The sequence below is a fragment of the Limulus polyphemus genome, unplaced genomic scaffold (assembly GCF_000517525.1).
Source record: "Limulus polyphemus unplaced genomic scaffold, Limulus_polyphemus-2.1.2 Scaffold5721, whole genome shotgun sequence".
NCBI lineage: Eukaryota > Metazoa > Arthropoda > Merostomata > Xiphosura > Limulidae > Limulus > Limulus polyphemus.
In genome coordinates this window covers 23418-36532 of record NW_013671331.1, presented here as the reverse complement: position 1 = coordinate 36532, position 13115 = coordinate 23418, and the positions used below count along the sequence as shown (strand labels likewise).

The window sequence follows — 13115 nt, the reverse complement described above, 5'->3', positions numbered from 1 at the left end:
ATAAGGTTAAGAGCTTAAAGTTTTTAAAAAGTTGTTTAATGTGTTTCATTTGCCAAAAGATTTTTTCATATTTTAAGTTGACTTATTTCTCTGTTTAAACATATTCAGACAGCTTCAATGGAAACGGATGCTGAGCTAGTAAAAACAAATAACAGCAATGCAAGTAGCCCTACATCAACTTCTGGGGACAGAAGAATTCATCAAACCCCATCTTTGTTATTTGGTAAAGACCATCCATCCTTAGGATCCCCATATGGTTAGTTTGTTGTTTCTTTTTGTTGTAACACTTCATTAAACATCAAAGCTATTTGTTGAACCATTTATAAAAACAGAAACACATTTTTTTTTTACTGTTCAATTTACTAGAAATGTAGAAGCAATATAGACCAGGAATACATACAGCTCAGTTTGTTTTATTATGATTCGGGTCATAGTTTTAGGTTAACGAATTGTGCGAATAAAACTAAACTAGTTGGAAAAAAAGAATATTAACACAGTTATGAATTACAGATATGTTTTACACTAAGAGGTTGGTATAGTCATCATTTACTTACATAATTCAAGTGCTTTTATTCACAGCTTTTGTTAATTTCCAGTAAGAAACCAGCTTTCGGCTCCTACTCACAATAGTCCAGTTCAAACTCGTCATGTGATCGAATTTGCAGCTGGACCATACAGCCAAAGTCCCAGTCCTGTGTTTCCACGACCATCTAGTAGCTCTAGCTCCATATCCTCTCACTCTCCAGGACAGAGTCCATTGTTAAACAGACATGTTGGTGGCTTTACTTGTGCTTCTTATCCCAGCTCTCAAAGTCCAATTCTTAGTCGACAACCGGTAGGGGTCTCCAGTGATAACTTTGGTTCTTCTCAGAGAAACAGAAAACAGCAGGTAAGGAAGGTGAGAGTTATTTGTGAAAACACTGACAATTACTGTATAAGTATTAACACCAGTTTTTAAAACTTTCCATGTTACTTACATGTATTTTTAAGGAATTTAGTCTAAACCAGCATTTCTCAAACTGTGGGCCACAAAGGTTCTTCAGGGTATCCGAGAGCCATGTCTGAAATTTCATAAAAATGTGAATAATATTTTTCATAAAATTAAATTTGTATCACTTAAAATGTTTAATGTTGGAATGCAGCTTCTCATGTACATGGAATCTTTTTTTTCTTTCAAAACAATAAAACATCATTAGATTTGGTGGGGTACACAAAAAAAATTAAAATTAAAAATGGTCCTTGGATTATTAAAGTTTGAGAATCACTGATCTAAACAAAACCCAGTTTGTCATGAATTCTAATATAGTATTAGTATATAGCATCTGTTTTTAATCCAGACATTTCTAGAAATTGTTGTTGTTGTTTAGCAAGATGTACTATTTGTACTTTCACAAAATGTGGCAAGCTTTCAATAAACATTAAGCAGATGCATTATTAAAGTATTTGTGCTAAAGATATGTCTGCTAATTGACAAAGTGAGTGTGACTCGGATTCTGACAACCTACAACACTAGAAAACATTACGACTGTATTCATTCCTGAGCATACAACTGTAATGTTAAATACCTACGTAACCAGAAAACATTATGACTGTATGCATTCCGGGACATACACATACAATTTTGAATACCTACATAACCAGAAAATATTACGACTGTATTCATTCCTGAGCATACACACGTAATTTTGAATACCTACATAACCAGAAATCGTTATGATTGCATTCATTCCTGAACATGCACGTGGAATTTGGAATACCTACGTAACCAGAAAACATTATGAATGTACTGGTTCCACAACATATCCATAAAAACACCCGAAAAATTGTTAATACATTTAATACAGTGTTTCTCATGTTTGATATAGCATGACTTGAAACATTCCTAAGATAAAGATCGACCAACAGCTTTATTTCTTACTCGTTTCTCTCACCCCCCATATCCATTACACTCCTTTTCCCATCTGACCACTGACTGATAGAACACAGCAACCACATGACCAGAAAGAAGCCTAGGTAAATTACTTCTATTACAACATTACAGACAACATCAATACAAAGATATTTTTCTATGTGTTCAATCTAGATTTTTTTAGTGCTGTCAATTTTGTGTTTACTCTTAAGAAATGTGAAAGTACCTGTAAACAACATTCACAGCACAAAACTTTCCAAAATAATTTCAACTTGTAAAATATTTAAAAGTAACTTACCTACAGTTGTTAAATATAACTGAATCTCTTGTATTCTCTAGTACTTACTAGTACTATTGAGTTGTTGTGATAATGTGAGAGATTAAGAACCATTAGAACATCTTTCACTGGCTGTGAAAAGGGCTCAAATTTTTACCCTGTGATGTGGCTCTGTTGAGAAGGCCATTAAAACATTAGTTTTTTTTATGATCTAACAAATTCAAATCTTTAGTTTTCTGTTGTTGATATAGTGCAAATTGGATACATCCTTTCACTCGCCAAGTCAGAGTCCTAGCCATGGAAACCATCACTACCCTGATGGAAGTGCAAGTTTCTCATCAAGTCCCAACTCGGCTCAAGGAAGGGGAGGCATGCTCTCCAGACCCATTCCTTTTGGTGCTTCCCCTTCGCCTACCTTTGTCCATCACAGTCAACAAGGTGTTGATTGTCCAACCAATTCAACATATAATGGATGTGGTCCTTTCACCTATCCATCTTCCGAACAGACTTCCCCGATTGCTCATCATTCCAGTTTCGAGATCCGATCACCAGGTAAACTATACTTCACTTCTTTGTGGTATTTTAAGAGTTTTTTTTTTTCTAAGTTTATTTTGTGGGATTACCTCACAGCTTTGAGTGGTAAACATAATAAGTTCAGGGTCAGGATTTTCTTTTTAATTCATTTGACATCAACATCTCTTTTTTTTTTTGCAGCAAAACAAATTTGAAGTGAATCATTGAATAGTCTATTTTTATATTATATGCTTGAGTGACAAGATAAACGTTTTTGATCTTTTTATACATGAAGGCCAGCTTAGCTGAATTATATCTTTAGAATATTGTGATTCTCATGTCAGTGACTTTAAGATCTGTTAATTTCAAGGTCACATTCACTATATATGTGTGTATTGCTACAGTCTGATGTCTAAGCTTTAACAGAGAGTTGTGATGTGCACTCGGTTGTCAATACTGTTGACAAATATTTGTAGTGTGTTTCATGTATTGGTAGTGTACTTCTTATTGTCTGTAAGCTGATTCTGCTAAGAATGTCACAGGATTATTGTGTTTAGGTGGTAAGGAATCTGATAATTGATTTTTAATTGCACTAAGATGTGTTTTATTTAGAAAAAAAAAAAGGCAATCCATTATTTTTGAAGTTTACTAGAAATCTAAAAAGTAGGTTTAAGTACTTAGGATATCCCACAAATATGTTTATCTAAATATTAATAATAGTATAAGTGAAACATATTATTTTGCTGGGGTTACTATTTCGTATATTTACCCTTGATGAAACTACTCAAGACATTTTCTTGAATAATTAAAATGTATATTTAATCTGCCAATTAAAGTACCCAAATTTGGAGTTAAATTGACTGAGTAATTAAATACCACATATATGCTGTTTTAATTGCAGTACAATTAGTAATAGTCTTGTTTAGTATTTAAGGTTGCTTAGTGTTATATTTAAACAGATAACTAATAAAATTGGTATTTGTATCAGTTTCAAGGGCTTCTGTAGCATCCAGTGCTTCAGATGAATCAAACACTAGTGACTTTGCTGGGCCGTTTCACCGATTATCAGTAGAAAATGTTAGTGATGAGAGTCGAGTGCCTTTAATGACAGATATATCTCGATGTCCTCTGGGTTCTCCAGGGGCAACTGGGAGCGTATCACGCCAACAGCTTCTCAGTGGACCTTGTCCTATCTGTGGAGATCGTATCTCTGGGTTTCACTATGGAATTTTCTCCTGTGAGAGTTGTAAAGGCTTCTTCAAACGGACGGTACAGAACAAGAAAAACTATGTGTGTCTACGTGGAGCCAACTGCCATGTAGCTATCAACACCAGAAAAAAGTGCCCAGCTTGTCGATTTAATAAGTGTTTGAAAATGGGGATGAAGTTGGAAGGTAACTACATATTATGTCAAAATTTATTTTTGTCAACAAAAAAATTACTTATTGCCAGTAGCAGATCTAGGGTTTTGAAAGTGGGGTGCGATATGGGCACCATATAATTTCAGCATACATCATTTATATCAATGCAGCCAGATGATACATCAAACTTAAATATAATATTATAAATTATTGGCCTGTAGCTAGGACAGGCAGGAAATAAAATCTTTTATTGAAATTATTTATTGTTAAAAGGGGCACATTATAGAGTGCAAAATTATGAAAAATAGATCTACTCACCCCTAAATCCACTAGTGCTTATTGTCTTTAAGAAAAATAAACTCTAAGAAATAAAATGTGTACGTGTGTATAAATTCAATAAACAAACAACAGTCGGTCTAACTCGTTGATTAGATCTATTTTATTTTTTTGCAACTCTATGCATTCAAATGTACCTTATCACAACTGGGAAGATGTAGCTAGAGATTCCAATATCTGGTGGTAACTAAAAATTTCCATTTACCAACAGAAACAATGTAACATCATTTTTTTTTCATATTTACATATACATAGGGGCCTTGGGTTGTAAAAAAAAAGAAAAAAAGACAGGTGTAGTGGAAATTTTTGTTTTTTCTAATTATTCATTCAGTATGAGAGGACTTCTTATATGACACTGACCACATGTTATTTGGCAGGAACTGATGAAAATGTCCCCAACAAACACGAGTTATAAAACTACTATTTACGTAATGTTTGCTGCTTGCCATAAAAAAACTGTTACAGACAGACAAAATGTTTGTCACTTTGGCATAAGCCTTTTTTTGATGTTCATATATCTAACATGAAGGTCACATGATGACCTTGACTTCTTGGAAAGGCTTTAACATGCACTTTTCAAGGTCAGACAGGCAGTGTGTGTGTGTGTGTAAGGGGGTGAGATTTATTGCACGTTTCATAGCTTTTCTGTCTTTTCAGCTGTATCAAATCTTTGAAGAAGTAAATTATCATTTCTAGGAAGTTCTATACAACCACTTATTAATTGAAGAAGTAAATTATCATTTCTAGGAAGTTCTATACAACCACTTATTAATTGAAGAAGTAAATTATCATTTCTAGAAAGTTGTATACAACCACTTACTAATTGAAGAAGTAAATTATCATTTCTAGAAAGTTGTATACAACCACTTATTAATTATTACTATTAATTACGATTTTTAACTTCCTCTAATAAAAACATTTTATGAAGCTGTGTTCTTTAACATGTCTTCCAGATATATATTAAACATTTCCTATTTTATCTCAATTAATATTGCTTGTTTTCCACTCATTGTGAAATCCCAAAACCTTTAATTTGATTTAATTTAAGTATTTAATCATTCTGCAGTTATCTACGATATCCATTCTTTGACCTAGAAACTACAGGGTTAGTTACAGCACTTTCAGAGAACTCTTGATTTGCAAAGTTTGGATTAAAACCACCTGATACTTTTAATGCTACAGTGAATACTTGTGTAAGAAACACTTTTTGCTACAGTGAAATCCTTAAGCAAGGTATTACTAATTTAAAAAAAAACAAAGGAACATTAGGTATTTTTTCAACATTTTATAATGATCCAGAAATTGTAGTGAAGGGAAGTTATGAAAAATAACTCCCATACTTACTTATCTCTATTTTACAGCTATCCGAGAAGATCGCACTAGAGGGGGACGAAGCACCTATCAATGTACTTATTCCATTCCCAGTCAGTCCATTAATGATCCTTGGAATCGAACAGGAGCAGAAAATGGGATGAGGCCTTCCTATGCCAGCCCATTATGTGATGGGTCAGAACGACACTATCAAAACCGTGAAAGAGGCAAGATTTATCATCTTGATTGTTTGTTAAGAATTATCACTTTGTGATTTTTACCTCAACTATTTTTAACTTTTACCTAAGTATGAATTATTATCTTTATGGTTATTTCTATATCACTTAGCTTGTTCTAAGTCTGGTTTTGTTAATCAGTAGAGTGTTTACCCTAATTGTCTGTAATTATTATTGAATCTGATGTATATTTATTCAAAAATGTTTACTCTAGTTTTCTGTAGTTCATATTAATCTGAATTATAATCAATACATTTTTACCCTTCTTTTTTGTTTTCTGTAGTTTGTATTGAATTTGATTTGTAATAATTACAATGTTTACCCTCATTTTATATAGCTTGTATTGAATCTGTTTTTTTTTTTTAAAGTTTACCTGAACACTGGTTTGTACTAATGAAACTTCTTATTCTGCTCAGATTATTCATTTTATTTCGGTTCTCTTTGTTTGTAATAAATCTGATTCATTTTGTAGTGTTATCATTTTTTTTTTTCAACTTTATTTTACTTTCTGTGTCTGTTACTGTCGCTCGTTCTACATACTTTATATTTTAACGTCATTCCACACAGCTCAGATGTTAATCTTTTTATCTTGATAAAAATCAGTTACATTACTACGTAGGGTGTTTCTAACTGTCACATTTTATACTTAGCACATATTTTTGTGGTAAGTTTGAAGGATTTAACTGTTAAAAACTGAGTTTCGATACTGACGGTGGACACAGCAGAGATAGCTCATTGTGTAACTTTAGGCTTAACAACAAACAAACAATACATAGTTTTGCTCATCTATATTTTAGGTTCACAATAAATAAATCTGTTATGACCCACTTTTTTCATCATTTTTAAAACCTGTCTTCTTTTAAATGATCAGGTTTGTTATTTCAGACATTTTTACCAGCGTTATACTTTAATAACTTATGAATTTTTATCAGTCCTATCATTTTCTTCATTTCTGATACTAATTGATATTTGTAGCATTAGTTAAAAATACATTTCTTCATGGTTTCACCTAAACTCTTTCTATAATATTATACTTTTTTTTGTAAAATAAGCTGCAAGTTTTTTTTTAATTTTCTCGGAAGAGTGGGATTAATATTTTTTTTTTAAAAATCAGATGCTAATTAGAATAGAGAATTTATTCATGTTTTGTGTGACTTTGGTTTTAGACAGTCACAGTACCTCACCAGCAAGCCAGTTTCCTCCTTGCGTACCACAGCTCATTCGTGACGTTATGTCTGTGGAACATCTATGGCATTATTCAGAAAAAGAAATGACAAAGATTTCAGAGCAGTTGGATGAAAAACCTGTAGATGGCGATACTGATTTTCTGGCAACACTTTGTAAAATTGCAGATAACAGACTTTGTAAGATTGTTAAGTGGTGCAAGAGTTTGCCTCTTTTTAAGGAAATGCAAGTAAGTAATTAAAATTAACAGTAATTTATTAATTGTATCTATACTGTTTTATTGTTACATTTGTAACTATTAAAACTAGCAGTGTCTTATAATTTGAATTTATATTTATTATTGTTACTTTTGATGAAAATTAGCAATGACTTTTGATGTTCAATATTATTATTTTTATTGTCATTAAAATGAACAGGAAGCTATTGTTTGTATTGTTGTGTGTTATTGTTAGATTGGCCTCTTAATCTGACTTTCTTTGGTGTGAAACTCCTATAGTTTTATTATACTTTAGTTTTCAGTTTCTCTTTAAATATTTGTAAAATGAACAGGAAGTTATTGTTTGTATTGTTGTGTGTTATTGTTAGATTGACCTCTTAATCTGACTTTCTTTGGTGTGAAACTCCTATAGTTTTATTATACTTTAGTTTCTCTTTAAATATTTGTAATTCCTACATTTATTTTAACCAGAAGACTCTTGAAGGGCTGGATACAGAGCCCTTTGTTTTTTGTGATTGATTTTATGTCACTGGTGTAATCATATCTAGTGTGAAATAACTATATTAGTTTTAACTTTTTGTCTTAGGAGTTATTGTAGTTTACTTTAATGCTTATCTTAATATCTTATTAGAAATTCGATAATTGTAGGTTGAGTTAAAATTCATTCTGGTTAAGTTCATAACGTTAACTGATTACAGTTACTGTTTTAATTTCAGAGGGATGATCAAATTGCTCTTCTTATAAATTCCTGGTGTGAGATGCTTCTTCTGAGCTGCTGTTATCGGTCCATGTCTACCCCTAATGAAATCCTCATCTCTCGAGGCAGGCCTGTCACTTTACAGCAGGCCCAAGAAACTGGTCTTAGCCCCGTGATTGAACGAATGATGAATTTGACAGAACATTTGCGTAGGCTTCAAGTAGATCAGCATGAGTTTGTGTGTCTTAAAGTCATCATCTTATTGACCTCGGGTATGCAATTTATTTTTTCAAAGTTCACAAGAAAGTTATTTTTTGCTAAAGTATAAGATAAAATTTTTTTATCTACTGCTGAATATATTCTGTACGTAGTTGCCATAACATTATATGAATGTGTGTATCTTAAACCATGTGACAACTAGGTTTTCAAAGTTTAATATGAAAATATCAAAGGTTATGACTGCTTTGAAGTTATCTATTATTAAACATCTTATTTGTTTATATAAAATTTGCAAACATTCTTATCATTTGACATGTGGCATTAATTATTCAATCATTAAAAAGAGTTAAGGTTAATCATTTTTATGGGCACTTACAATGAAGAGGAACTTGGATGAATTACACCTTTGATGGTATTTTATTACAAATACTGCTAGATTTAATGTTTTTTAAGAAAATCAAAATGTGCTTCACAAATATCTGTGGTTTGATTGAATGATCAATTTCATAAAAGTATTGAAATAAAAAGTGTATTACAGTTTCATAAAACAGATGAATATTTGGTAATTTTTTTATTTAGTTTAGCTGTTTAAAGCATGTGTATTGTATGGTTATTGAGTTTATCTGTTTCAAGCTTGTGTAAATGTGCATTGTATGGTCATTTCCTTTATTCAGTTTAGCTGTTTCAAATTTGTGTAAATGTGTATGTATGGTCATTTTTTTTATTTAGCTTAGCTGTTTCAGTGGCTTTATTGAGTATACATTCTGATGATTCATGAAAAATGTTATTCCTAATGCAGGGAAGTGCAATTTTTATTTAAGATATTATCATTCCTTTATGCATGTAATAACATTAGATTTTATAATTTGTTTATTTGTTGAATAAAACATATACATTTCTTCTTTGTGTACAGATGTTAGTGGCTTGAAAGAACCAGATAAGGTCCGAACCTGCCAGAAACAAATGCTTGAAGCACTCCAAGCTTACACTCGCTCTCACTACCCCCATCTCCCCAGCAAATTTGGAGAACTCTTGCTACGAATTCCTGAACTGGAGAGAGCCTGTCAGGTTGGCAAGGAACCGCTGGTTGGTAAACAACGTGGTGGTGACGTGCCTAGTTTCCACCTGCTCTTAGAATTACTTCGGGGTGACCACTAACTGTGTGACAAAATAGTCACAGGTGTTATCACCTTGTTGCTGGTGCTGTTATATAGTTTTAAAAGGAAAAGTTTGAGATAAGGCACTAATTAAAAATAATATCCTTGAAGTTTTAACTATTATCGATCTGCCAGAACTTATATTTCCAGTTGTTTTTTTTGTTTGTTTTTCTTTCTTAAATTTCTTCTTTCTTTATTTCTTGTTCTTTCAAAAACGTACTTCACTTGTTTTTTACAGCAGAGCAGGCACAAGAGAGAGTTTTATGTACATCCATATCATCTGTTTGCAAGAGATTAAAAAATTGTGCATCTTTCAGTTGCACTTTAGTATCTATGACCTTAACATACCCCTAATATAAAATGACTTTCTTGAACGGTATTAAATGAGTAAGTTAAAATTTATTTTCAAGATTTGCTACTAAACTCATTCTGAGATCTTGGAGAAATGACACACCTTGCCAACGTTTTCTAGATTTTGAACAACAGTACACGATTTCAACAAGGTCTCAACTCTCCCAACTTCTAGGACTAGAATCCTTGCCTAGCCAGTTTTGGCTGTAGAAAGTGCCTAAATCTATGATATAAGGAGAAGCAGGATCAAACCAAGGTTCCAAAAGGCTGTTCTTAGGCATTGGTGGAATATGGAGGAGGAGCATGACACTTACATTAAACTGTACATTGTGCTGTGTACATCTTTTACTTGAGGCTTGCGTGATGCATTCCAAAAGTATCTTGTCACTTAAGACTTCACACCCTAGCCACCAAAAAAATCCTAGAAATCTGTCTCACTGAAACTGAGGTATGATCCTTCTTCTGTTGATTTCTTTCAAGTTTCTTGTGATTGTCAAGAATTTCTATCTTGTAGAACTCTGGTTGAAGAATAGAGACCTTGTATGAGACCCTGTGATGTGTTCTTTTCTAACAGCCGGTTGGTGTTAGCATTATATCTGACAACATAGATGATTAGAAAACAGTGCGTAACCATTTCCTTCACTTCTCACTGTAAAAATGTTTATTAGTGGATTCCTTTACGTGGTTTGACCTGTTCAAACAACTTAAAAAGGTTTGTTATATTTTAACGTGAGCAGTGTCTCTGACATCACTTAATGTGATATCCAGCTGATACTCTCATGTCATCTGGTTATAGAAGTGCTGATTTTTAGCTCATGTTGCTTGGTTTTAGGATTTTCTTCTCAAGTATTTGCATTATCTACTTCTTATTTTTTTCAGTAATGTCACTGTCTGGTATCCTTAAATGATACTATTATGATGACATAATATTTTACGTTTAGTTTGACCACCTAACAGAGCAAGTATCACGTGTGGATATTTACCCTGTGCCAGAGGTATGTCCAGTGGGACTTCATTCCTTCTCTCGATTCACTCTCTTGTGTTGCATGGTTCCCTTTTTTCTTCTCTCTCTCCTTATACTTGTATCCTTTGTTCTGGCAGATCAATCATCAAGGTGAAGTTGTCCAAGTATCAAATTTAGGATATTTTCAATGTGACAAACTTCTCCATTTAAAAGCCCCCCACCACACTATAATGATATATGTATAATTTATGATGACCAAACTGTTCTAAATATCTGTCCAATGATATTTTTCAGAAACAGTTTCAGTTTCTAAACCTACATTAACATAACAAAATATAAGTTCCAAAATTAAAGATCATGTTTACATATATATATAGATTCAATTAGTAATCCAAATAGTAAATAAAAATGTTATGAGATGTGCCAAGGGCAGTGCTGTTTGCTGCAGCTGTGTGGTGCCAACATTAGTTTTTTTTTTGAAGATGGGTTACAAAAACTACTTATTAAAAAAACGTGCCATGCTGGAAAATGGGTCACAGTAGCATCAGCACAAGTGAAACCAAAAGTTATTAGCCAAGAATCAAAACTTAATGTTCAAGAAAACAGAAGTTAGTCTTTGTCATTGAAGAGCCAGGATTATTTAAGTTCTATTACATGAAAAGACAATTGGGTTTAAAGTAGTCTATGCAACACACATTTAATACTGGGACTGTGTATATCGAGAGGCAGCTGGATGCACTGTCCGATTAGTAGTAAAATATTTCAAGTGGGGCATTTAAGCTTTCCATTTCCACACGTACTACAATGCCCCCCTTCCATGCGTGTTGCAAAAAATAAGAACACTATATATACTAACACCATTCATATATTTTATCAAAAACTTTTTTTTTTTACTCAAAACTAAAGTTGTTTAATAAAAATAATTTTCCTGTATTTGGATTTATAGCTATTTCTGTGATAATTATAGAACAAAATGTGCTTTAAAATCTTTTCAACTGGCAACTACTTAATTATTGGTTTTTATGAAAGGTTTCCAGACCAATGGAAATGCTATTTGAACCTTGAACAATAATTATTACAGTATTATTAGCTAAAACCTAAATATTCAATGGTGGTGTTCTCCCTCTAACTTGTAAATTATTTAAGTAACATTATTATTATAAATAAAAAGAAAAGAAAAAATTCAAAATCAGGAGTCATTTTTTTCTTTAATGCTTATTTAATACTACTTATTCTTAATTTGGAAGTTCCGGGTAAACGCTGTGATCAAAGTTCTTACGATGTTCACTGATAATTCACATTTCATAAAAATAATTACTGCCATTGTAATATTTTCATCGGATAAACCTGTTGTCTGGTAACGAAAAATACAACCTGTGGTCTTCGTTCACTAAATACATAATCAATGTATTTCTTGGAAGAAGCGGAGTAGAGGGAGATATCTACCTTTGTTACTTTTATTTTATTTTGATTGTCTATGATATGAACTTGGCTACCAAAGAATGTCAGTACACTTTTTTAACATTCAAGCTTTGTACGAAAATAGGTTAGTATTTAGTGAGAAATTCATTTGTTTCATAAATTCCATGCCATGTGATTGACTTATAATATCTAATTTATGCCATATTGGAAGAAGTTTTTTCTTACTATTACTTGTACGAGTAAATGATGGTGTGTATTCCTTACTTTGTTTTCTCTCTGTAGGGAGAAGAACTGGTTATTTAAAAACAAAGTACTTGTTTTGCATTCCTTTTTTCCCCCTTTTTTTTTAGTGTTATGGTGTTTTGTTTTCTGGTATTCTGGAAAAGGGTTGTTTTATGTTACTTTTTTTTTTTACATTTTAAAAATGCAGATTACAGTATTTTAGTTAACTTCAGTAAAATAAAGTTACTTTGGACGTAATTGAATATTTGAAATATATAAGTGTGAGGTGATGGAAGTTTAAAGTGATAAGTCTTACAATTTGTAGATAATATTTTAAGTGATTTAAAATATACAGAATGTCACTCTAGGCATTATTTTTTTACAGGGATTCTGTACCAGTGCTTAGCTTTTTTAATGAAAATAAAATTTTTGTAAGAGCATTTTTTGTTTGGTTGTTTTTATTGGTGGTGAATTTTTCTTAACAGTTTAAGGCATGGGTTGGCTCTGTGGTAAAATTCTGGATTTAAAATTCATGTGATATCAAAAAACATTTCCTGCAGCTTATGCTGGGGGTGTTTTATAGAGTGAAAGTCAGTCCCTTAGCATGGGTGGTAGGGCGCTGCTGATTGGCTGCCTTCCCTCTGATCAGTTGTTCAAAATTAGTCACAGCAACATATATCCTAAGTAGCTTCAACAATACCTGAATAAAATCATAAATAATATTCAACGTTAAACTGGT

At 32.3% G+C, this 13115-nt stretch overlaps 1 protein-coding gene across 2 annotated transcripts in view; it reads left to right on the top strand.

The window, feature by feature from the left end:
* Positions 1 to 12916, top strand: part of LOC106472905 (nuclear hormone receptor FTZ-F1 beta-like) — a 39879-nt gene extending 26963 nt beyond the window's left edge. Inside the window, exons 3-10 of one of the 2 annotated variants that reach the window (XM_013933576.2) lie at positions 109 to 256; positions 597 to 889; positions 2438 to 2738; positions 3688 to 4092; positions 5757 to 5933; positions 7109 to 7356; positions 8061 to 8313; positions 9174 to 12916. In XM_013933576.2, the coding sequence (XP_013789030.2) occupies positions 109 to 256; positions 597 to 889; positions 2438 to 2738; positions 3688 to 4092; positions 5757 to 5933; positions 7109 to 7356; positions 8061 to 8313; positions 9174 to 9418 (2070 nt within the window). In that variant the 3' untranslated portion in view covers positions 9419 to 12916. Of the gene's footprint in view, positions 1 to 108; positions 257 to 596; positions 899 to 2437; positions 2739 to 3687; positions 4093 to 5756; positions 5934 to 7108; positions 7357 to 8060; positions 8314 to 9173 lie in introns of both variants that reach the window. The other variant, XM_022401449.1, reaches the window with a different exon arrangement.
* The last annotated feature ends 199 nt before the right edge of the window (positions 12917 to 13115 follow it).